The sequence below is a fragment of the Mixophyes fleayi genome, chromosome 3, assembly GCF_038048845.1.
Source record: "Mixophyes fleayi isolate aMixFle1 chromosome 3, aMixFle1.hap1, whole genome shotgun sequence".
NCBI lineage: Eukaryota > Metazoa > Chordata > Amphibia > Anura > Limnodynastidae > Mixophyes > Mixophyes fleayi.
Window position 1 is genome coordinate 315,139,819 of NC_134404.1, and position 27,495 is coordinate 315,167,313.

Genomic DNA, 27,495 nt, shown 5'->3' on the forward strand with positions numbered 1-27,495 from the left:
CAGAGAAGAATGTGGAGTGGCCGCGGAAATTGTTTACAGCTGCTTTGTCATTTCAGAGGCGCCAATTGCATGTTCCTCGTTGCTCAGGAATGTGGAGCTAAGAATCCCTAAACACTGACTTCCACGATGCTTCGAACGCATGTTGCTACTCTTTCAAAAGTTCATTCACATCCATTCAGCCACAAGAGCATTAGTGAGGTCAGGCTGTAAATATTTAGAAGCACTTGGGGATAAATATATATATGGAATATATATCTTTCAATATATTGCAGTTGGGCAAGTATGAATTTGCGGCGAAAAAAAGAGCACCTTTTTTATTCATTAGCAAGATCCATACACAACGTATGTTTGGACATTAAAGAATATTTTACTAATAAGTTTCTTTAACGCAGCGCTTATGAGAGTGATTTATAACACTGTCATGTGTATAATTTATTACCCCTGCATGCAAAATGTGGTTAAAATGTAACCATAAGGAAGCTAAATTGCTTTGAATATTGTCCATGCTGATGCCATGTTTGCCATTGCTGGGATAAGCTCCCATTTTTCAAAACCAGCTGGCCTGTGTAATTAACAATTGGGCATAACATGAAGGACACGCAGCCCTGTGCTTAAGCCAAACCTCTCGTTCTCTATAAACACTTTGGCAAGTTGTGCATGACTGAACATTCACAGTCTTATTCTGTTGACACAAGAAATTGCTATGTATTTTATCGATCAGCATTACTAAAACTGCCTGGCCGCCATCCAGGTGTACATCACCGTTATTCCAGGGCTGAAAGCAAACATAGATAAGACTAAATGCTCGAGAGAGAGAGAGACGAGGTGAGTCCAGAGATTAAGGGACTTATTTCCTAACGATTGTATTTGCATACAAAGTGATTATACAATTTACATCACCATATTTAGAATGCACATTTCTGATTCTGTAATATTTATGGTAATGTAGATCTGTGTCTTCTGGGGGGGAAAAGTCTGTGAAAGACACATAATATGATTTACACTTTCCAAAAATGGTCCTTTATTTAGTTTTATAAAGTTTATTAAGCTTTAAAAACAGTCTAAAAAGTGTCAACATCATATTTTATGATGGTCTAGGCCAGTGGTCCCCAAAGTGTGGGAGCCCCTGGGAGCCGTGGCGCTGTCACAGGGGTGCCATGGCCAGGGAAAAAAAAAATTACCAATCTGGCGGCACCCAGGACCCATCCTCCTACTCCCTCCTCGGGACCACTTAAAATCACAGAGCGGGGTCAACGACTGCTAAAGCGCAATGTGCGTAAAAAATCGCCAATGCTCTGCTGATTCCATAGCTGAAAGTTCCGAACTTCCACCGGTATTAATGTAAGCACTGTCGAAGTCGTATAATTGGATGAACGAAAGTATATTGGTTAATATTGTTTTGCTGTGCTATTGCGATGCGTACGCCACGTAACACAGATCCGTATGTCACCTAACACAGCGCGTGGTGCGATCGCACGGTAAAATACACACACACTCATTACAACATTTAGTTATCTATATAATTCATATTCATATTGGTTCCGTTACACTGTAATTTATGAGCAGATAGTATTTGGTTTATTATTAGTTTATATAATATGATTATATGTACATTTTAGTGTTATTAAAGGTTTAGGTTATAGGAAAGGTGTCATGCCTGATATCATATTGATCCCCTATTCATCAGCAGCTTTCCGGTGCAGTCGGCGAAGAGATCGCACATTGCATACTTTAGTTATTGATATTAGGGAATAAACCTTTGTATGATGCTGGCTATGAAAGGAGCAGACCCCCTGGAGAGACGACCCCCACTTTTGGATTCCTTAGATTGAATCAGCCTATGACCTGTTTACCCTGGACCCAACCCAACGTCTGGACCTATAGAAACAATCTACGTAATCTCTATTGTTCACTGTGTAACACTGTACTGTATATAATCATCGCTGCACTCCCCATGGCTCTCAGTCTTCACTGATCACAGTATTCTAACAGATATACTGTCCATCGGGTCCCGTGGTTAGCGCAGCGAGCGCATGCGATAGCATCGGTATGTATTTATCTTTTGGTATTGGCTGTACTGTACTGTATCATAATATAATAATGTATTGAATTGTGAACTATTTACATCTGCTAAAATAAATCACTTTGTGCTTTGGAAACACATACAATTGATTGGGCAATGCTTATTTGAAAATGATAAAATTACTTTAATAGCACAAAAACTGTGAGGACCTTACTGGAATGGGTTTCCATGGCCGAGCAGCTACATGCAAGCTTCACATCACCAAGACCAATGTCAAGCATCGGATGAAGTGGCGTAAAGCACATCGACGCTGGACTGTGGAGCAGTGGAAATGTGTTCTGTGGTGTAACGAATTACGCTTTTCTGTTTGGCAGTCAGATGGGCGAGTCTGGGTTTGGTGGATGCTGGGAGAACGTTGCCAGCCTGACTGTTTTATGCCAACTGTGAAGTTTGGTGGAGGAGGGATAATGTTATGGGGCTGTTTTTCAGGGTTTGGGCTAGGCCCCTTATCTCCAGTGAAGGGCAATCTTAATGTTTCAGCATACCAAGTAATTTTGATCAATGCTATGCTTATAACTTTTTTGCAAATTTTGGGGGAAGGCCCTAATCTATTCCAACATGACTGTGCCCCAGTGCACAAAGCAAGGACTACAAAGACATGGTCTGATGAGTTTTCTGTGGAAGGACTTGACTAGCCATGACTCCAACCCCACTGAACACCTTTGGGTTGAACTGGAATGGAGACTGCGAGCCATCGTCAAACATCAGTGCCTGACCTCATAAATGCTCTACAGAATGAATGGGCACAAATTCCCACAGAAACACTCAAACATTTTGTGGAAAGCCTTCCAAGAAGAGTGGAAGCTGTTATCGCTGTAAATGGTGGACCAAAGAATATGTATTTGAATACAATGTCATTACAGTCCCGTTGGTGTAATGGTCAAGTGTCTCAATACTTTTGTCCATAGAGTGTATGTGGGATGTTCTAGTGGTTTTTTTATTTACTTCATGATGAACTTAAAATGTAACTTCTTCTCCTGCAAGCAATTGGTTAGGAGGGAGACAGGTAGAGTGGTTATTCTCAATCTTTCATCACTGTGAGGTTGAAGCCGGAGCCCATGTTGTTAGCTTCCTAGTCACCTAGGTATTATAAGTTTTATATAATAGGCATGACAAATGAGATCACATTACAGACATAACCAACATGCTCTATTTTATCATTTTAATCTTTTTGTCCCAAATCAGACTGCCTTTGTTGTGCTGTGTTAGTGGTGGGCACAGTTGTAGTAGTTTTTGAGGAACGGGGGGGGGGGGGGGAAGGGGGTGTGATAATATCTATTTTATCAGAGATGAAGTGGTATGTTTAGTTGGGATTAGTTGGTCTTACAAAGATCCAGCTAATGCCAAGATTTAATAAAGATAGTTGGCCACACTATTATTATTATCATTTATTTGTTAGGCGCCACAAGGTTTCCGCGGCGCCATACACAGTACAAACAGTAGACCATACAGGGTGATATAGTACAGAGCAATAAACACAAAGTACCAATACTTCAGAAACTCCGGGCAGACGTGTGGGTAAAGACAGAGCAGAAGAACAGGTATGGAGACAGGAGGGGAGAGGGGCCCTGCTCATACGAGCTCACACCCTAAGGGAGGGTGAACAAACAGGCACAAAAGGGAGCCAAACTAATATATAGAATGGGTATATTAGATGTATTTTTTTGTTTGGCAAAGCCCACAGTCGCCAGATAAATTAACCTATGGATAAACATTACTAAGCTTCAAGAGCAGATAGATGAATGATTGCATATTAAATGATCATGGCACTCAATTAAACAATAAAGATACATTTTTCTTCTGTTTATTATGGAACATTTCAGAATTACCTTTCTCAATGTATTAATATTATTACTATATTTATTTATAGCACCTCTTTTGCAACACTGTACAAACCAGCCATGCAACAAGGGTAAACTTAACACAAGTAGCATAATAGCATAACATAAAAAGGGTAAAATTAAAAACAAGTACCATAATATAACAGGGTAAAACGTAACAATAGTAACATAACATGACATAGCATAACAAGAGTAACATGTATCACAAGTAGCATAAAAGAACAAGGGTAAAACATCACATAAATATCATTATGTAACATTAGTGACAAAGAAACAATGAGGGTGACGTAGCAATACAAAAGGCAATGCAGAATAGATGTAGCATAATTAAGTATGAACATAGCATTGTAGAGTACATAAAAGGGGCATAATTCAACAGAGCTGGATAACAGTATAAACAGCAAAAAAAGCACCTGAGAGATGTTGATAATTGTGTGCATGAAGGATGGAAAACAAGAAGGGATTTGGAGGGAGGAAACAAGGATAGCCCTGCTCATGACTGCTTACGTTCTAAAGGAATAGGCATATATAGTGTTTTATAGCGCATTAAGCTTTTTTTTCCTTTGACAGTAAAAATTATGAACATCAATGTTTAGTATCTAGTGTGTTTTCTTGTGGCATAATTAAGAAGAGTAATAAAAAATAATAGAAAACAATCTAAAACACAACAGCATCTAAAATATATAATATATTATTGCCAAATGAAGGTAAACATCATAAAACACTGCAGTAACAACAGATCAAAGGTCAAATAGATCTCTTTATTCCAGACTTTTCTTGCAAACATCTTTACTTTATTAACATTTCCATCAGTGAGGAAAGGCCAATCTATGGTTTCATTTTGCTCTATGAGAAAGTTTGTAAACCTGCACTCTGGGTGGTACTCCCCTTTGTCCCTAAACAAGCCTGAATTCTTGGTGGCATGGATCCAAGAAGGTGTTGGAAACATTTCTTAGAGATTCTGGTCCATGTTGACATGATAACATCAGTTGTTGCACATGTTGTGAATCTCCCATTCCATCACATCCCAATGGTGCTTTACTGGATTGAGATCTGGTGACTGTGGAGGCCATTGGAGTACACTGAACTCATTGTCATGTTCGAACCAGCTTGAGATGACGTGTGCTTTATGGGATGTTATCCTACTGAAAGTAGCCATTAGAAGATGGGTAGACACTGGCCATAAAGGGATGCAACAATACTCGGGTAGACTGTGCCATTTAAATGATGCTCAATTGCTATTAAGGGGTCTAATGTGCGGCAAGAAAACATTCCTCACACCATTGCACCACCAGAAGCCTGGTGGTGCAATGGTGTTTCCATGGATTTATGTTGTTTATGTCAAATTCTGACCCTACCATCTGCACGTACAGCAGAAATCGAGATTCGTCAGCGGAGGCAACATTTTCCCAGGCATCAGCTATGCAGTTTTAGTGAGCCTGTGTGTTCTGTAGCCTAAGTTACCTGTTCTTAACTGACTAGATTGAAACCCAGTGTGGTCTTCTGCTGCTGTAGCCCATCCACTTCAAGGTCTAACGTGCTGTGGTGTGTAGAAGATGTTGTTCTGCATACTACTCGTGTCACGCATGGTTATTTGATTCACTGTCATCTTCCTGTCAGCTTGATCTATACTGGCTATTCTCCTCTAACTTTTCTCAATTGCATCGACTATTGCAATTCCATACTTGCTGGTTTTCCCAAAATCGGAGTTGAACCCGTACAATCTATTTTGCACACAGCGGCTACATTGACTTTCCTTGCAAACCGTTCTTCCTCTGCTGAGCCACTCTGTCAGTCTACATTGGTTGCATGTTTTTCAACGCATCCAATATAAAATTCTTCTACTAACATACAAGGCCAACAACAAAATTGCACCGACATACATCTCCTCACTTGTCTCAAAATATCTCCCAACTCGACACTCTGTTCTACACAAGATCTGCATCTCTCTTCCACTCTCATCACATCCTCCCATTCTCAGTAACAGGACTTTTTTTGGGCTGCATCCACCCTCCCTCTGACCAACATAGTTGTGTGACTGATCACACAGCCCACTCAATACTTTATACCTTTACATTCTAGCTGGACCAATGTGCAGTTTGATGTAGCACGTGCCCTTGTGTTTCAAACTCCCATTGTCCCATAGATTGTAAGCTTGCAAGCAGAGCCTTCTTACCTCTCTGTATGTATTACCCAGTATTGTTTTATTCATGTTTGTTCCCAATTGTTAAGCGCTATGCAATTTGTTGACACTATATAAATAAATGTTGATAATGATGATGATTTTCGCCCAGAGAACTTCCACTCACTGGATTTGTTTTTTTTCCGCACCATCCTCTATTAATTTTAGAGACTCTTGAGTCAGACCACCCCGTCTGGCTCCAGCAATCATTCCAAGGTCAAAGATCACATTTCTACCCCAGTTTTGTGTGTGGTCTGAACAACAACTGAATCTCTTGAACATGTTTGTATGCTTTTATGCATTGAGTTGTAGCCACATGATTGGCTGATTACATATTTGATATGTTGTGTTTGTAGGTATGTAATACACAAGTGGTGTGACTATTTGTATAAACACTGAAAGATATCTGTCATTTTCAGACTTCACTAGTCACCAAATATAACTTCTTTTCCTCATTGTAGCTATTGTAGGACTTACCTAATCCATCTCAAAGAGTAGCACAGATAAAGATAAGGTACTGTAGTTAAGAGTGGCTCATACATTGTGTTTTCAATACAATACACACAGACCTTTCCTCTGACAAAAGTGTTATATGAAGGACTGACCGCTTTCCTTTCTCTTAATTGCCAAAATAAAATGCATAGTTAAACTGAAAAGGTAAATATGCCAAAATATGTTTTGTTACAAATGAAATACTAAATAAAGGTTAAATATCTTTGTCACAAACTACTATACTACTCCTGTATTATAAGGATTAATGCATCCCTATAATATGACATTAGAAGTCACCTCAAAGTACTCTGCCTATATAGAAGCACACGACCTTTGTGACTTCTAATACTCTTATAATTCACTGTAGGGGATACATGTTGTAATACATCTCTCCTTGCTGCTGAGATGAAGAGATTAAATGCTTTTTTATTGTGAACATTGTGTTGCAGCATTGCAAATAAGACTAACCCCCATTCTTCATTTTCATTTGCATACTTTGCAAATGGCATATTTATTATATAGATTGAAACTAGATGGAGCCTTTGAGCTGGTACATTCTTAGGGGGGGGGGGGGGGGGGTTCTGTGAGCAATTTATATATAAAAAAAATTGTTTCCATACTTTGGGGTAAATGTAACAATTTACAAGCATGACTGAGAATGTATATTCATTAAAACTCATCCAGTGAAATGATCCAGGAAAAGAAATTGGAGTATTCGCACAATATTTCTGGAATTCAGTTTTGCTTTGTGTCTGTAAACGTGCAATCCTTAGACAATAGACCAAATGTGTCTGACATATGTACTATAGGCCCTTACAGTGGCAAAATATGCAACATTTTCAGCGTGCCTTCCTTGATATTTCTGGAAGTGCATCACTTCACTTCATCACTTATCAAAGCTCCTAATATTTGAATGCAAGCAGCATAATGCAATCTCTGTAGGCCCGCATTAGCTTTTCCTGATGCAGACTTGCTGCTGAAAGTCCTTTCAATCATACTTGTAGTCATACCTCTCCACATATGCTGCGCTCGCTGGGTCTGCTTAGATCATCCATCATTTATCAGGAGATTAAAAAGAGCTGATTTCTTCACATTGAGATGCTGCTGTGCACAGACCGTATGTGCGGAATGCTGTCTGTGTTTGAATATTCCCAAACCCTTGTCTATGGTATAGCTGCAATGTTTAGATATATATTTGAGATATATTTGAAATATATATATATACATATATATATATACACATACATACAAAGAGGGAGAGAGATCTATTTATATTTAGATATGTAGATATATACAAATATAGATATGTAGATATATATATATATGTGTTTATAGATATATATATATATATATATATATATATATATGTGTTTATAGATATAATAAATATATCTATATATGTGTGTTTATAGATTATATATATATAGAGAGAGAGAGAGAGAGAGAGAGAGAGATAGATATTGTATAGATGGATATAGATGCAGAACTCATTTCACACTCCAATACTTGTGCTAAAGACACACCACCACACACTGCTTTATAGACTACATGCAGTACCAGTATATGGTGTATAAATGCCCATGGGACATTTTCCTCTATATTAAGTTTTCTGCAAACATAGACCATTACCCCTACAAGGAGCTTTTCAAACAGATTTTAAAGCATTTTTATAAATCCTGCAAATGTCTTTATTTTTTATCACCGCATACTGTAGACGTTTGGGATGTTGTAACCCTGTAAATGTTAGAAATATTAAAACAAATGTTCCCTGTTGGACGTAGGCGACGGCAGTACTTTTTTTTTTTTTTCCATGTGTACACGATCTTTTTGCTGTTTAGTGAATAAACTAAAGCAAATCTGCTTTAAATGAAAATAAAATTGATGTGGCCATATGCTAGCCGTGGCTGCTTCATTAAAACGGCAATATTTGCTCATCAAGCTAATTTTTCGAAAGATTTGCAAATGCTTTTCTATTAAAAGCTCTATAATGTGTCAGGTGCTGATGTCAACTGCCAAGCCAAGGACAAGGCAAGTCCATTATTCATCGCCGCTCAGGAAGGCCACGACAAATGTGCAGAGCTGTTACTGTCTAAGGGAGCCGATCCAAACCTTTACTGCAATGACGACGGCTGGCAGCTGCCAATACACGCAGCTGCACAAATGGGCCGCAGCAAGTAAGTTGCCTAATATTTGGGTTTAATTAAAGAGTTTAGTGATCACATAAGGTAATTAGAAATTGATTGTTTCCTGTAAAATTGTAATCTCTAGTACATTCCGACTAAATATTTTTTAATAGATCTGAATCATTCAGGGTGTAGTAACGGGCACGAGTTGTAAGATGCTAATAGGTATTTAATGATGGAAGGATTTTTAGTTTTCACTTTTGGCAAGGAGATCTACAAAATACATTTATGTAGTGCAGATGAGCTAGTAAAACTGGGAATATAAACACTTGATTAAATGAAGGTCTATCAACAGGATGCCACTTTTAATATTATGTGTAAACTGAAATAGATTGATGTTTGCTATTTATTTAATTTAGAAAATGATAACTTCATTTATTTTTTCGTTATAATGCATGGCTGTCATATAATGCTGCTGCCCACAGAGATCTCAGTTATAGACTGCTATAGCAACAGTCTCACATGCGGACTATAAAATACTATTCTATATAACACGAGTGGCCTCATCCAAGAGACAATATCTGAAATAGAAACAATCATCTTTTTCATTTAATTAAATAAAATGCAAAATGAATTACATTTACTTCTAAACAACATACTAAAATTAATTTTACTGGTTGTACTTAAATACCTCCTAACGGGCTGATTATTTATTCGCAGAATAAAGAGAGAGAGCATCACATTGTCACTATCTTGTAAATGAGGATGGTACACCGAAAAGTAGTATTAATATGTAAATGTGTGTGAGCCTGATAAATTTTGTTTGCAACATTTCGGCTAAATTTCGGCCCAGAATTCAAGAACGTTAGACAGCTGGTTCAGGTTTCCACTATAAAACGGAGACAAGTGTGACATCCGGTTGCCATAGTGAAAACCAGCTCCAGTCTATTCAGCGTGGGGCTGGTGCCTCTATGGGGTGCTAGGCAGCAAAACACAGAGGCTGCCAGCCAAGTGCTGGTGCTGTTCCTGACCCCTCTGGCTGAGGGGGCCTAGTTAATGAACAATTTTAGGGCACCTGTAGTGACTACTTTTGTGACCCAGTGGTCCCAGTATAATAGGCGTCCCTTAGACCACTGTCCATTATGCCAAAAAAAGTAAGAAAGAAACAGACACAATTTTGAAATAAACTAATTTTGAATAAGAGACACCAGGCTCCCCAAGCCTTCCGTGAGCACTTTACTTGACACTTTTTTTCTTTGATCTGACAGTCCAAATGGAATGTAAATTTAAAAGGGAAACAAAGCCGACTCAGTACAGTAGGGGCACCTACTCCCCTTCACCAGCCACCATGGAGAAATGCTTCCGATTAACTGGCCTTTGAAGGGGGGATTTTTATGGGAATTTTTCAGGTTGCTTGTTTGTTTGTCTTTTCCATGTGGACTATGTTGGATCAAGTAAGAAGAAAATAAAATGTTAATGTAATGTGGTGTAATAAGGTAGTTTGGGGTGTCTTGGAGTCTTTGGGGGAGTTTCACTTTCTGGAGATGTGCCGCACGGACATCACCGTGATGCCCGCCTGCGTACATTGCCAGCCATTCCTATAGAAATGTCCGCTCATTTTTCAGCGCACCTCTGTGGGGTGCAAGGAAAAATGAGCAAAGATTCCTGCGCGATGTGTCTCCATGGATGTTCTGGAGACGCATCGCACTGAGTTTAATCTTCTCTTTTTATTTGAATAAAGTTTATCTCAAAATGATGTCTTTGTTTTTATTTTATTTTTTTTAGGTTCAAGTTTGGGATCTCTGGCTTTTTTATACTGGGACCAATGGGGTGCTTATTATCCCAACCCCCACACTTTTTAGGGCAGGGTTGGTTGCGTCTTCAAATGTCAGACAAATAGGTTTGTGCGCTCTCCCACCCCCCATAGACACACCAGCCCTGCCGTTACCAGCCTAGGGCTGGTTATCACTATGTGCTCATGATCTACATGTTATATGAGTGGAAGCTAGCTCAGGTTGTCTAGGGTTGGGGCTGGGTGAAGATTTGGGATTGAGGGCCTGCCACTGACAGTGCATGGATTGGAAACGGTGGACATTGAAACTGGGATGCCGTGAAATGTCCATCCCTAATGTTATAGAATAGGGTAATGCCCTTGTCCTGTGCAAAATGTGACAATAAACTTAAACATTCTAGACCTTCATATTCCTTTATTTCGTGATTTTGCACCTTGCAGTTGCGCATCTGTGAAAAAAGAATACTTATATGTGCACTTAAATCAACGTAATAAAGAGCTTTGGACTCACAAAGGGACATAAAATATACAGTCCTGATAACCCCTCACTATTCTTAATAATACTGAGCAGTATTAGCGGACACACGTTGATAAGTTTATGTTAAGCTTTAGGGGGAAAATGTTAAAGGGGGAGATCCGAATGTGTTAGTAGGTTGGACTTTGAAATGATGGTTTTTCTCTGTTCATCATGCACATTTCACATGTATGAGCAAAGCTAGGCACAGAATGATTTTTTTTTTACATTATGTTCTGGAGGCAGCTCCAAGGACTGCAAAGTCGCCGCGCGTCATGTAATGTAGACTGACAAGCAGCGCGTGCACAAATAAATAGCGCAAACCTGCATTTTTTTTTTAGTTTGTGAATTATCTTTATTAAATAGAGTACATCAATAGAGTTTTGCTGTTGCCGATATCTACTATGGCTGGGTAATGCACATCTGTTGAATATGTATTTTCAGGATTCTGGATATACTTATGGCAGTCACAGATCGTGTATGTGACTCCGGGAAAGATAAAGTGAGTCCAGTGTATTCTGCAGTCTATGGAGGACAAATGGAGTGCTTGGAGAAATTACTGGCTGGAGGGTATAGCCCAGTAGCTCAGGAATGTCCACTCTTCGGATGTAAAACACCAATGTGTATGGCTATTGAAAAAGGGTATGACCATTCTACATTGTTTTAGTTTTCACTGGGTTGTGCCATATTTCTGTAAATTCTGTCACACATCTACTCACTGCTATTGTAGGAAGTATGCAGTATATGCTGCAATAAACTCTTTTGTCCACCCCCTCCCTTCCCCATTACCTACTTATGATTAGTAAGTTTTACCTTTTTGTATTTTTTTTCACTTTTAAAGAAAGCACAAGTCACTAGTAATAAACATTTCTGCACTCACATCTCCTAAATTAAATGGTGCTAACTCTTATACGAAAAGCAGACTTCCTGTAACCCTGAATGATTGGCTGGGAAAACCATTATTATTATTATTCATTTATAAATTACCAACATACATTGCATTTTAACAAATACATAATTTTAATGTTTATACAAAAACTGAGACAATAGGAAATAGAGAGCATCTCCATAAAGGAGAAAGGTTAGAAACAAGTGTTGGGGGACAGTGTGCAGTGCAAATGGGAGAAGTGATGGAAAACTTTCTTACAGATCCGTTAAGTGTAATAGGTTAGATTGTAAAGGTGCATGAAGAGATGAGTTGTGCAGGAGCATATGAAAGCTTGGAGACTGCAGTGTGTGGTGTTGTATAGATGCAGTGTGTGGTGTTGTATAGATGCAGTGTGTGGTGTTGTATAGGTCCAGCGTGGGAGGAATCCTGGAGACATGAATGAGGAGGTCCATGTGCAGAGCAGAGGTTCCCTTTGGGAGCATAACTGACAGGGAAGCTCTTCAGGATATTAACAAATACTAACAATATACAATTAGTGCATACTACAGGAGTTTTAACTGAACTGGAAACAAGAGAAGGAGGAATTAATGTGATGCCTTATAGAGCTTAAGCTTTAGGGGGAAAACAGAAAGAACATCAGACACACTCTGCACTCCCAGAGACACGGGATACAGTCATGAAATGTATGCCACATATAACTGAAGAATAGGTGTGGAAACTCATAGAAAACAGTCAGACGCTTGCTTTCATTTATAAACTGCTAAAAAATATACTATATTTGTATAGAAAAGGTGCTGTTACCTATACAAACTATTTACCTGTGAAACAGTTTCTATAAGTGTCCCCAACTCTGTGTTGATTTATACATATTATAGGTTACATCTGTGGTTAACAAAGGATAACTAGAAACTCAGACATAGTCTAGCTCTGTGCATACCTATGTTAGTAAGTTTTGTATCGGAGATATGTAGATGAGCACAGTTGTTTGATAATCATTTTCTGGAATGGAGTTTTTCCACATATGTGCTGTCATCAACTTTGTGACACTCTTCAATATTATCCTCACTCAGCTGCAAAGTTCTAGGACAATATGCACTTTTAACTGAAAGCAAGAATGTATTATTTTCAGTGAGCACCATCCGCAACACACTCGCTGGATCTAAAAAGTGATAAATGATCTACCTAAATATTCCTCTGGGAAGCTTGACTGTTGAGCTGACTTGTAAAACATAATTGCATTCAACTTCTACTCTTTCCAATAGCAGTTATCAACTCTCCCTGTCTTTGGATCCTGACATGATGCTATAATTGAATGAAACCAATGCTAAATTGACACCTTTTTTTTTTTATTTATTTTTAACCACTGCACCAGATTGTCGGTGGCTCAGCTCGAATTAGGAAGCTAGAATTTCAGACGTAAATTACCTAGTCACTTATTTTTCTTCCTTCTGTTTTTGAAGGTTTTCACTTTTTAATAGTGTGACAGCAACTTAATGTGCTTCTTTTGTACTCGCTGTTATAAATAGATACCGGGTCGGCAAATAGTCACGTTTGGAGGAAATAGAATTTTGATGAGAGTCTGGTGTTTGTTTTGTCTGTTTGTCAGTGTGTGCTTTATAATGTTTGTTTCATGATCCGTTAGTGTGGGCATTCTACTTCCAGTTATGTTAGCTGGGTGGAAAGTATGAAGGGATAGAGGTAAAAAAATGTTTAGATTAAATAAATCTACCCTACCTAAAAGAGCATACTTTCAGCAAGCACAGTAGAGAGGTTTCCCACCTCTAATGACAGCATTTGCATTATAGCTAACCTATTATACTTAATGTTTCCGTGGTCAGACTGTGGATGATTTTAAATTGCTTGAGGCAGGATCTCATCCAAGTCCTTGGTTGCACATGTGAACACGTACGCCTGGATAATAGCCAGCGTATTCTCTGGCAGGTCCCTTATAAATTATGCATGAGGTTTGCAATGAAGCACTGCTTAAGGTTTATTGTATAGCGTTTTACAGTGTATCAATTGGAGCATGTCTCCCAAAATCCCTGTACATCATTAGCTTGTTTTGTTTGGTCTACAGCAAATGACTTAATAAACATAGATAAGTACGAGTGTCCTCTCTTTTGTTGTTTGAATGCCTTGTTTTTATGCTTTGTCAGTGTGCTTGCCTGGAAAGAATACACAATGTTGTTGTTGCTGTTTAATTTTATGTTTTTGATTTTCAAATAGCTGTAAGGTGTTAAGTTACCACTTTTTCCTGTCCAGTATGTTGTTATATTATTTAGCAAAAATACTGTTCTTAATAACCAAAATTGTTGTTGTTCTTAGAATAGTTTTAAACTGGAGGAATCAAACCTAGTTTAGTTCTCATTTGTTCTACACTTGTCACTATGCATCATAGTTCTTGTTTGTTTTTTTGCCATTAGTTATGATTGCTGAATTCTATCGACTGCTAGTGGCCAGTTTTCTTAGTAGAGTTTTGTTATTTAGGGCAGAGCAGAGTGTGGATGGAATAACAATCACTGTAGTTAGACTCTGAGCTACAATTTATTGTGATGCTACGTGAGCTCTTTGACTCTGTATTTAACAGAAATTCATTGCAAGTGGCTAAATGTTAATGGCTTGTTGTGACTCTTAATAGAGTTTCTGAGCTGGATTTGGGTCAAGTCTGTGGCTAAGTCTTATTACTGGTTGTTTTGAAACTAAATCATTTCATTTTAGATGTTTCTCAGCAATAATCCCTAGGGGTATGTCTTGGTGCCTGAGGATGTTCTTCAACAACCTGGGGGACATGACAGATCTTTGGCGGGAGGACTGTAACTAGAAATTACTGTACCCCATAAACAAATTTGGCAGCCCATTCCAGATAAACCTCCAGATCACTGCTCATTTCCATTCCATCATTAAATTACACTATCGCAATACCCCAATGCACTAGCTCCATAATCCTAGAAATCTCATGAGAATTTATATTTCTAAATCAATAGTGCATTTAGTGATTTCTAGTTAATATCCCAGGGTTTCCATAAATAAAAATTTCATATTAATATACTGAAAGGTGGTCTCAGTGTTTCCGTATACAAAATCAATTCACTTCCACCATTCCTGCCACTCTTATTTAAAAGGATCTTTAAAGTTATAAAAAGAAAAAATACGCGTAATTATATGAAAGAGCACTAAGAAAACCTTGCCACGCAAACGTAATTCTCTATTCTAAGAGGATTCTTGCTATGCATCCTTCCTAAAAGATTGTCCTATACCACGACAAGCCGTAGACAAGGAATCTCCACTGTTATGCATAATGAGAACCAGACACCCATGATAGCTACTTGAGCAACTTCTTTTTTTGACCAGGCCCAAACCTCATAGGTATTGCACATCTCTTAACAAATCCACTAAGTAACCCACTATTATGTGTCAATCGCTATATGAACAAAAACTATAGTCACCTTAAACACAATTATACATGAAGATAAACTATTTAGTCATAGTTTGTCAGTTATGCACAAAAACAAATAACTTCTAGATCATATATACAGAACATGTAAATCTTTACATAATGTATTTATAATACTGATTGGATAACCTATGACAACACTAAACCACTCGCAACCACTCTGAATTAACTCTTTGGGCTAGATTTACTAAGCTGCAGGTTTGAAAAAGTGGGGATGTTGCCTATAGCAACCAATCAGGATCTAGCTTTCATTTATTTAGAACCTTCTACAAAATGACAGCTAGAATCTGATTGGTTGCTATAGGCAGCATCTCCACTTTTTCAAACCTGCAGTTTAGTAAATATACCCCATGCAGTCTGCATGGGTAGATGGTGATGCAGATCATGTTGAAATTTGAAACGTTAAGTTATTCCAAGCTTCTGACCTGCATAAGATTGGTCTGAATTGATATCCGCAGTCATTAAACATTTTGAGTCTTGGCAGCATTTATTAAATATAAATTCCAAATTAACCAGTAACATGTAAATAATTAAATAGAAGTTTTGTCAAATATTGAAATGTTCCTGTATGTTTCAGACACACAGAAATGGCACCACTTCTCCTCAAGTATGGATTCAAGCTATCAAGTTTATATTTACAGAACTGTTTGGAATACAACAATTTTCCTTTATTTCGTTACTTTCTAAACCAACACTGTCCATTACCCTCTGGAGACGAAATAGATGCATTTAAACAACAGTCATCTAAAAGCCATCACAAAGAATGGCTGCCTTACTTGCTGCTGGCCGGACTGGATCCCACACATTTGTTGGATGCTGCATGGTGAGAACTTTTATATTTTGTTTATTTTGTACACTGTTAGAATGTAGCCTTTGCATTTTCTTACCTTACCAGATGATATATAATACAGAACATATATTTAAAAAACAAGCAAAAAAAAACCTAAAGTGTGAGTAAGATTTATTGAATTTATCTTTCACTGTCTCCAGACTACATTACAACTGGAACAGAATAATACAGCACCATCCTTTTACATATATATTTGCCAACATTTTAAAATCATGTGGTACTGTTTAGGCAAACCTTTGTGCAGTACACTACCCCTTATGATAGGTCAACTGAACTTCATTATACTGTAACCTTTTCATTTCATATACTCTTCTACAGTAATTATGAACATATACACCAGTGATTCTTATGTATAAATAATTTGTGTATAAATGGTGAGCTCTGGTGTCATTGCCTAAAATCGGTGACTTCTGATGGCATTATTTCATTGTTCATTCGAGTATATTGTAAAACGTATTATCAGAAATAACACACCCTATTTTGTTAATTATTTTGGGTATTATAAAGCACACTGCATTTCCATGGCCTTTGGCCTCACTGTTTTATATGGTCATAGAACTCATTGGTTGACTTCTAATATCAATATCATGTGCAGTATGGAACTGTGGTCAAGTGCTTATAGGATTTGTGCAATGAGATTAGTGTCAAGTATCATGGCGTCTGTTCAGTGGCAGGGCCTAGTCTAATACTGTAGCACCAAGGTTTAAGGGACACCTAAAACACTGATTGAGTAACATAATGTAACTCAATCAGCGTCTTTATTTTCTCTGGGCTGCCCCTGCTCTTGGCTGACAATAGGTAGGAGATGCCAAGTGCCATTTGGGCTTACAGACAGTGCATTGGGACCTGAAAAGTATTATGGATTAAAACTGGGTATTGCACGGGTTGCTTTTACTAGTTAACACTTATGACATATTTTTTATTGTAGTGTTCAGGATATACAGTCCAGGTATAATTATAAAGAAAGAGGAAACGATGAGGGAGTAGGAGGATCAGGACTGTGTCCAGTTTGAGTATTATAGCCCCACAGTAGTAGTTTGTGATCACTATTCTCACAGTTCGTCTTTGGTGAAATTTGCTAATTTATTTCTTCAAAATAAGATCCAGCATTTGCGACCTCTTCCGAACACTTTGCTGTCTGGCTGATATGATTTTGCTCAAAAACTGTTTATTAAAGGCCTGTTTGTTTGGAGTAGATGAAATTATATTTACAAAAGCAGCTATCCTGGCAGCACTTTTTTTCCCCTGGAGATCATTATGAAATGTCATAAACAGATTAGCTGGTATATAGGACAGCGTGCTTGTATCCACTTCAACTCACTTATTTCTTGGTGCAGTTCAGTAGTGGACGGAAGGGTCGTTTGGGAAATTAAAAAAAAAACGGAGAACTTTTAGTAACTCAGATTTCCTGTACTATCTATTACTATGTACTACTACACTGAAAGGCAACCTGATGCACTCCAGCATGGTGCGGCCCTCTAACCTTGTGCCGCACATTACCTTTACTCTCAGTGATAAGTTAAAACAATACATTTAATCAAGGAAAGAGACCCCTATCTGTAATAACATATCAGCGGTTATTTTAAACAAGGTTTACAAGCTATAACAGACAGATCTGACAATAAAAGAGGAAGGCTCAGAGGGCAGCATGTTGTTTTAGGGTCACCTGTTGCCCACTACTACATTAATCTCTGCCTCCCCAACTCTGCTACATCATCTACTCTCACAGGGTCTCTGTCTGCTATGAAAATATAAAGTCAGAGTAAATTATATGTGTAAATGTAGGTGGCATGCTCTAAAGTTTTTGTTTATAATTATATTTGCACTTGTTAGGTAAAACATGACAGGCTTATGTCACTGGGCAGCACAGTGGCTTAGTGGTTAGCACTTCTGCCTCACGGCACTGGGGTCATGAGTTCGATTCTCGACCATGGCCTTATCTGTGTGGAGTTTGTATGTTCTCCCTGTGTTTGTGTGGGTATCCTCCGGGTGCTCCGTTTTCCTCCCACACTCCAAAAATATACTGGTAGGTTAATTGGCTGCTATAAAAATTAACCCTAGTTTCTCTCTCCCTCTCTCTCTCTTTGTGAATATTAGGGAATTTAGACTGTAAGCCCCAATGGGGCAGGGACTGATGTGAGTGAGTTCTCTGTACAGCGCTGCGGAATTAGTGGCGCTATATAAATAACTGATGATAACTGATGATGATGATGTTACATACAAAGGCTTAATATCACATTTATTGTTTTACATATTAACATTTAATCTCACTTTGATTGTAAATGACTGTAAACTATATTTACAACTGGAAAATGTAAAACAATCTTTCAGCATTTACTTTCATATTTCTTATATACTTTTGTAGAAGAGGAGTTTGCTGGTGGCTCTATGTATCACATTTTTGACAGAGGGAAGATCATTGCTTTTTCCTTCAAGGCTATATATACATGATCATTATTTCAGGTGACATTAATGCTATGTTCACCAATCAGGTGAAGGCATCTCGTGCTGGACAGACCATGAATGCTTCTCAATCGTAGTGTGTAAGCAGCCTTAAAATAATTTTTTTAACATCAATAGTTGAAAGGTGGAACTGAGCTGCTCGAAGGACATAAGCCCCTCATTAAAAATATGTTTGACACTGAGGGCACCGTAAGTATACCAGGAGGAGAGGTTGAGGTCAGGGATAAGCTTGGCCATCGCTTTCAGCGAAAGGTTGGAGGTTGGGAGAAAGAACTCCTTATTTGTGTGCGTGACACTGTCCCAAACTGCTTATGAGTCTCTATTGGGCTGGGATATAAGAGTCAGGAGGTTTCCAAGCTTTAGGAACCCATAAGTTCCTTAATAAGGAAAGAGGCGTTAAGGGCTCTCTCTAAGTCAACACAGGGTTTTTGGTGTGAAGGGAGAGACCAGTCCCTCAATTGTGACAAAAGGTAAGCCTCCTTGTATTTGGCCAAACCCAGTAGAGGAAGTCCCCCTAACTTTTCTACTTGATGGTCATGCGTGTATGTATGCACTATATATATATTCAGACATGATGATTTGGAGTTTGTCTAAGTAAATTTTAGGTAGAAAAGAAGGTAATTGTATACCCAAATAAGCCAATGCAACATTTTTCCGCTAGTATATAAGATTATTCTTGAGATGATTTTTTTTTTTCTCTTAGGAATATTGATCAGGTGACCGTCATAGTTTGTAGTATTCAGTTATAGAAGGAAGCCTTGCTATAGTGCTCCAACAATACGTGTAAGGATGTTCTCCGAATTTGTGAGTAAAAGTCAGGTTGTGTAGGGTGAACTGGAAGGCAATAGTATCAAAACATGGTCAATTTGACCAAGAACATAGCAATATCATGCCCAGAGAAAGGGCATGGATGTATGAGTGGAAGGCTCGAATGCAACTTAACGAGAAAACATCCTTGACGTGGTCAGGCGATATCCGAAGGAATCACATGTTGCAAACCCATGGGAAATATTATGTATCGGACACTGTAGTACAGGTATTTTAAAGAGCTAGCAGCAAAATTGGAAAAGTTGGTCCAGGCGTGGACTATATGAGTAATGTAATTGGTGACTGTATATAAGAATACCTTAAACAACCTCTGGTGGCTTGAATAGGGAACCCTTGAGGTGCAGAGGAATAAGGTTGTAAATTCACACACTGAACTAGTCAAATGAGAGGCAATGGATAAGAAATATAAAGATTCACAATAGTCCCTCCAATAGCACCAGGGATGTCCCCGGTTTCAATTGCCAAATCAGTAGTATCATTATGTTGGCTATCACAGTAGTTCTGATAGGGATAGTGCTCTACATATCCCCTCCATGTGGCCCACAGACGCTAAATCCTTGTGTGTGGAGGCAACCAGTTTAAACAGTACCTGAGCTAGTTTGGTAAGGTGCCTGTGTGGTAGACGTCTGGCTGAAAGAGTTGTATACACAGAGGTACCAGTGCTCCCTGCATATGTCTGGGTGTGAGGATCAGGCCACGACGTTTGTAGCCACTTGCCAGGGTCTCTGTGGTGTCTCCAGTTGGAGGAGCACGGTTATGTCACATCAGAGCGAAGAGAAGCATCAAAGTCCCGGTCGGATGCTGGACACAGATGTGAATGGAAGAGAGTCTTGTAGTGAGGTGAAGCCGAAGGGTTGTATGATAGAGACTGTGGCGAGGGTTGAAAAACGAGGGTGTTGAATTTGCACCTCTCCTAGACGAAAGCGTTCCCTAACGTCTCCTCTCTGCACAAGACGGGGTCCCGGACAAACAGGACCTCTCCACCAGCATAGTTGCAGAAATTAAAGCCCCGAGCTGAAGCAGATGACAGGTGATTTAAGAGAACTAGCAATAGAGCTCCGTGCAAGAGCAGGCGTCCATCTTGGCAGGTAAGCCACACCCCCGCGAGCCTTACATATTTAACAAATACATGATCCCTGCTTTAATTTAATTTAAATTATATGTTTGCAGCATTAAAAATGATTTGCCAGACAAATTACATACTATTGGGGATATTTCTTACAAAAAGTTTAATGCTATATATTTTTATTGAAAACATAATATTACTATACACTTCACCACTGTAATATTCTAAGCACTGCATTTTATAAATGCAGCTCAACATTCATAAAAACATGTTATCAACTAGCAGTAGACATGGCATTTACTTTTGATTGTGCTCATTATTTTCAAGCGTGACAAAATATACATACACAAAAATTAGAGAGTTTGAAGTTAGAAAGATTTACTTGGTGAAATAATTGCCTGTCACAATACAGTCTGCAAATTGGATATTCTGAAAAGCTTAAGACAGGCATTATATATATAAAATTCTTGCAAGTCAGCCAAAGTAGCTGAAAAAAAATCCCCAAACAAATTAAAAGTGTTTCAAATAGAATAAGAAAATGTTTACTAATTAAACTTGCTATTGTGTTGTAATTCAGCTGTGCTACAATATTGCTTTCTAAAGCCATCATTTCTGATTTATATGAAAGTGAAATATTTAGCGTTTACGATTTTCCCAAAGGTATAACTGAAGGACCTCAACTAAAACAGAAGTTTACAGAGTTAAAGAAACATTGTTAATTGCATAAAGCACACAGTACCTCCAACATTTCAAATGGACAAAGGGACACCTTTGTCATCATCATCACCATTTATTTATATAGCGCCACTAATTCCGCTGCGCTGTACAGAGAACTCGCTCACATCAGTCCCTGCCCCATTGGAGCTTACAGTCTAAATTCCCTAACATACACACACAGACAGAGAGAGAAATTAAGGTCAATTTTGATAGCAGCCAATTAACCTACTTGTATGTTTTTGCATTGTAGAACGAAACCGGAGCACCCGGAGGAAACTCACGCAAACACGGAGAGAACATACAAACTCCACACAGATAAGGCCATGTCCAAATTATCATAAACTTTACTTCACAGACATTAGGGTTCCCATGTGTCCAGGTTTTCCAAGGACTCTCCCCTTCTTTTCCTATATAAATCTTTAGTCATTTTTCTTAACTAGTCCGACATAATAATTTTCTATATTTGGCAAACAAAAAATGGCTGCCAGACATGATCAGTCTGCTCCACAGACACAGGCTCATAGCTCTCAGCTTGTCATGTGATGGCAGACAGAGCTCAGAGATGCGTTCCAAAGCCTTTGCTCACTAAATCATGTACCACGTGTCTGAAGTTGCCATGGCAGCCCAGAATCATAAATCATTAATTACAGCCTGAAAATAAGGGAAATGGTGAATGCCAACATTCTTCTTATAGCCTGATACAGTGATTTACAACAAAAAACACACCTGATGCATTTCATGAAATTGCTGCCTTAAGACTGTGGGGTAAATGTATGAAGCTCTTATTTCTACAAGTGGGCTTGTGAAGGCAAACTATACCATAGTATAGGACACAATAGCTTTGTTTCTTATCTCAGGGCCACAAAAATAAACTGTGTGGCTATATAAAGACATGGCTGAAAAGCAGAGAATGAATTATAAAGTAATCTGAACATGGAAATTATTTACAACTATTGATTGTTTCAGTGATCAATAAATCTCTGAAACTAAAAGAGAAATGCGTTGAGATTCCATTATATTTATGCAGCAGGTCAGTGAGGTCCTCATAATGATTCACTGCACAGGACACTATTGCTCGGCAGTGAAAATAAATTGAACTTAACTAGTTAAATTTAAGTTTAGTCTGGGACAGAGTTTGGGCTCTTTGGCTAGTAGCAAAGATAGAAAGGAATGAAGCATGGACAAAACTGACTTTCACCTGAGGTGATATAGGCTGGACTTGTACTGTTTGGTTTTTATCTATGATGACTAGTATCCTCCATATTTTATCAAAATCTTTTACTGAATGTGGGAGCCCTAAACAAGTCATTAAGAATTTAACAGTAAGTCGCCTGGATCCTTTTCCTCCCACTTTTCCTACTCTCATTCTCTCACCCTCTTTTTCTGTTCCCCTTGAAGTTAACAACTCAACTCAACATTCATCATCAGCAGCAGCTATTTATATAGCGCTACTAAATCCGTAGCGCTGTACAGAGAACTCACTCACATAAGTCCCTGCCCCATTGGAGCTTACAGTCTAAATTCCGTAATAGACACACACACACACACACACACACAGACAGACAGAGAGATATTAGGGTCAATTTGATAGCAGCCAATTAACCTACTAGTATATTTTTAGAATGTGGGAAAAAAAACTGGAGCACCCGGAGGAAACCCACGCAAACATGAGGAGAACATACAAACTCCACACAGATAAGGTCATGGACGGGAATTGAACTCATGACCCCAGTGCTGTGAGGAGAAGTGCTAACCACTCAGCCACCGGGCTGCCCACCTTCAGACTTGATTCTGATTGTTCTTCACATTTAATTTTTAATAAATGTTGTGCGCATGTCTTTTGAAAGTTAAGTTTTAATCCAATTAGATATTTGTTATTTCTTGATAAATTGATCACTTGTTCATTGACGTTTGTAATAAAAGAAGCTTACTAAAAACATAAGAAGGAGGACTGCATTGACAGATGAGCTCCTCGATATAGCTCATTAGTGCCCCTAGTGCAAACATCTATCAACACCACGTGTACTTAATATTTCTGGGTTGACCATGACCTTACACAAGAACCAGTGGGAGTTATTGAATGACTTGGTTTTTCTCTGGGTCTCAATCAAGTCCAATTGTTTTTTTAATCATTTTATGATAATTATTTGTGGGGCCATAAATGACACATTAGCCAGGCAGTTTGGCAACCAAATCTGCATGTCTTTATGAGAAAACGCATGGATTTGTGGGCTAAGATTGCTGCATCTGTTGTTTGCGTCGTCTCAGCTGAGTAAACCGATGGTGCAGATTAGACGTATTAGTGTGCTTAGTTTCGCACCCACATGCAAAACACCGTTTTGTTTTAATCCTCTGAGGTGGTGGAAATTGAGCCTTGTACAATACTCAGTGGGACCACTTTTGTTGAAAAAAACATTAGTAAGCGCACTTCAAACAATGTATAGAACAAAATGTCCCCATGTTTACTGACCCTCATGCTTAAGCTCTTCATGTTTCTCTCTTAAATTAAAGGGGTGCTAGTAGGAGCATAAATGGGTGCTGGTAATACCATTAACAGAGTTATTCAATCAGTCAATAGCTACAGGAGGAATTTCAGAGCACTGGAAAAAAGCCAACGTAGTCCCACTGCACAAAGTGGAAGCTACGAAGAGGCAAGCAACTACCGACCAGACCAAATTGATGGAAACACTCTTAAAAGAAAGAGTTGTAGAATATCTGAAATCCAGTAGCTTACAGGATCCCAAACAGCATGGATTACCTGGGGGGAGATCATGTCAAACAAATCTTAATGACTTTTTTGGCTGGGTGACTAAAGTAATAGATCAAGGGGGAGCCGTAGATGTAGCTTATCTATATTGTAGTAGATACGCTAAAATCTAGCTTATCTACTTTTTGACACTGTCCCACATTGCAGACTATTAAATAAATTTGAAAGCTTGGGATTGGATTCTAAGATGATTGAGTGGGTAAGATCTTGCTTGTAGGATAGAAAACAGAGAGTGATAGTAAATGAAGTGCATTCACAGGAGGGAAAGGTTACCAGTGGAGTACCCCAAGGATCTGTAGTTGGACCAGTGCTTTTTAATATCTTTATTGGTGACATTGCAAATGGTATTGAAGGGAAAGTATTTCTTTTTGCAGATTACACAAAGGTTTTGCACAGGGTAGACACACCAGAAGGTTTAGAACAAATGATTGATGATCTAGGTAGAATAGAGGAATGGTCAAGAGAGTGGCAACTAGAGTTTAATGCCACAAAATGCAAAATCATGCTCTTGGGTCTCAAAAACCCAAAGGCTAACTATAGTATTAACGGCACTATAATGGAAACTACTGAGGAGGAAAGGGATCCAGGATTCACTATTTCAGGTGACTTAAAGGCAGGTAAGCTATGTAACAAAGCAATGAGGAAGGCAAGTCAGATGCTTGATTGCAGAGAGAGAGGAATCGGCAGAAAGAAAGAAGTAATAATGCCACTGTATAGGTCATGGGTACGGCCTCATCTAGAATACAGTGTTCAGTTCTGGAGGCCAAATCTCCAGAAGGATATAAATATATTGGAGACTGTACAAAGAAGGACAACTGAAATAGTGCATGTCCTACAGCACAAAACTTACCCGGAAAGACTAAAAGAACTTAATATGTATAGTTTGGAACAGAGAAGGGAAAGGGGGGACATGATATAAACTTTCATATATATCATTGGTTTTAACAAGGTTCTTGAGGGAAACATTCTTCAACGGAGGAGAAATATTCAAACAGAAGGACATGTACTGAAACTGGAGGGAAGTATGTTCAGAGGAAATTTGAGAAAAAACTACTTCACAGAAAGGGTAGTGGATACATGGAGTAGCCTCATATCAAAGGCTAATACAATAGAGCAATTTCAACATGCTTGGGATAGACATAAGGATATCCTTACAGAGATTAAAGGATCAAATACAGTTTGAGGTTACCATGGGTTAATTTTATAATAGATGGACAGATTAAATGGGCCAGGCGGTTCTTATCTGCCATCAAATTCTATGTTTTGATGTGTAGGTAAACAAAGAAATCTCATAGGAGAAAAACTTAAAAGTTGAAATTAATGAAGGTTTTGATCCACTCTCCCTTAATTTACGGCAGACTCCCGAATTCCAGGAGAGCAGGCAATTCTGCATCCTGTCCACTTCATATTGAAGTGGGTGGGATTGGGGGTTTGATGGCACGATTTACTGTGAAATGTGTTATTTTGCCCCCCCTCCCCACTCAATGGAATGGCACGATTACCAAAATGAAGCAATCTGCGTCACCTGTCCCTCTCTGCACTGACAATTCATCCAGGAAGGCAGGAATGTAGAAATAAAAAGTTTTCACTTGTTCCAGCCTGCACAGCGGTTGCCACAAACCTGTGCAGGTTCAATTTTTGTGGGCAATTTCAAACAACAAAAATTGGGCATGTACTTTAGTGGAAAAATAGGCACACTGAGCAAATAATGGGGCCTTATTTTCCTTACAATTCATGTTGTATTTCAATTTCTTTATTTGAATTTGCAGCAGTAATCTTCAAAATGTTCCAATATGTCACACTCACACTGGGAAAGTATGAATCCTGGCCTGTCAGCCCAGATTACTACTACCACAAGCAGAGTGTGGAGACCAATGTGTCATCCCCTCTGCCCTCTGCAGAGGAGTTTGGGCTCCAACGCAGGTGACAGGCAGATCGCGGGCACTCTCCTCTGGTTCCTGGTAAAACAGAATGTGGCAGCGCTTATGAATGTGTATATACAAAAAAATATTTCTTAAACACAGAGACCAATATCTAAAATAAATATTGACATTTATTATCACGATAATGATAAAACAATTTAAAGGAACGTGACCACAAATCTATTCCCAAGGATTAGGTAATAGGTTTGACAAGTGGAGAATCTCTGATAAAGCTGGTAGTAAGTTGAAATGATAAGTTAAATCCAAATTATTTGAAGCTGCAGTAGTGTTGTTTTCTGATATAAATGCTCCAATAGATCATGTTTATTATTAGAAGAGGATCAACATATGTAAAGGAGCCTAGTGACAGCTAACTAAGCAAAGTCCCTCCAAATCAATTAGCCTTTTTGTGAAAGCAGTTCTTGGTCTAAAGGAAAACAATCCCACAGCTCATCGCAGAGCTGACTCCGGCTAACCATCTCTCCGTGATTCAGCGCTGGGTTCCAAGTAGGATCAGCAAAATTCTCCATGATTCAACACTTGATTCCAGGCAACCAGATCCAATACTCTATAGCTCTCAAGGAAACAGTGTTAATTTGAGTCCATATTTTTCCCAGCAGGGTTTAAAAGGTACTAAAATAATGACAATATGTGTATTTGGTTTTTGTGAAATTAATCAACATAGTAAAAAGAAAAAGTGTATTCAATAGACTGTTTATAAAAAAAATAGTAAAACTAATATATAAGAAATGGTCTGACATGTTATAGTTCAGGGGTCGACAACCTCCTGCATGTGTGGTAGACGTGGCACGCGGACCACATCTGTCTGGCACGCTGGTGGTGCAGCGGTCTCACTAAGCAGCCAATGATGGCTGAAATGGAGCCTCTGCGCATGCCATCATCGGCTGCTTTACTGAAGCAGCTCCAGGGTTTCTAGAGAGGAAGCTGCGTGTCTCCAAATGTAAGTAAGAGCGGCACTAAAAATGGAGGGGCACATCTATGTGGCACACTATGACTAGGGGGGACAACTATGTGGCATACTATGACTAGGGGGCACATCTATGCGGCATACTATGACTAGGGGGGACAACTATGTGGCATACTATGACTAGGGGGGACAACTATGTGGCATACTATGACTAGGGGGGACAACTATGTGGCATACTATGACTAGGGGGGACAACTATGTGGCATACTATGACTAGGGGGGACAACTATGTGGCATACTATGACTAGTGGGGACAACTATGTGGCATACTATGACTAGGGGGGAAAACTATGTGGCATACTATGACTAGGGGGGACTACTATGTGTTGCAAACTATAACTAGGGGGGACAACTATGTGGCATACTATGAATAGGGGGGACAACTATGTGACATACTATGAATATGGGGGACATCTATGTGGCATTCTATGAATATGGGGGACAACTATGTGGCATTCTATGAATATGGGGGATAACTATGGGGGATAACTATGTGGCATACTATGACTAAGGGGGACAACTAT

The 27,495-nt window shown here is 38.8% G+C and overlaps 1 protein-coding gene across 4 annotated transcripts in view; it reads left to right on the plus strand.

The window, feature by feature from the left end:
* The window catches only part of ASB3 (ankyrin repeat and SOCS box containing 3), an 82,256-nt gene that overhangs the window by 42,770 nt on the left and 11,991 nt on the right, over window positions 1-27,495 (plus strand). For all 4 annotated transcript variants that reach the window (XM_075204057.1, XM_075204054.1, XM_075204056.1 and 1 more), the window contains exons 6-8: window positions 8,595-8,772; window positions 11,472-11,669; window positions 15,948-16,193. In XM_075204057.1, coding sequence (XP_075060158.1) covers window positions 8,595-8,772; window positions 11,472-11,669; window positions 15,948-16,193 — 622 coding nt within the window. The remainder of the gene's footprint in view (window positions 1-8,594; window positions 8,773-11,471; window positions 11,670-15,947; window positions 16,194-27,495) is intronic.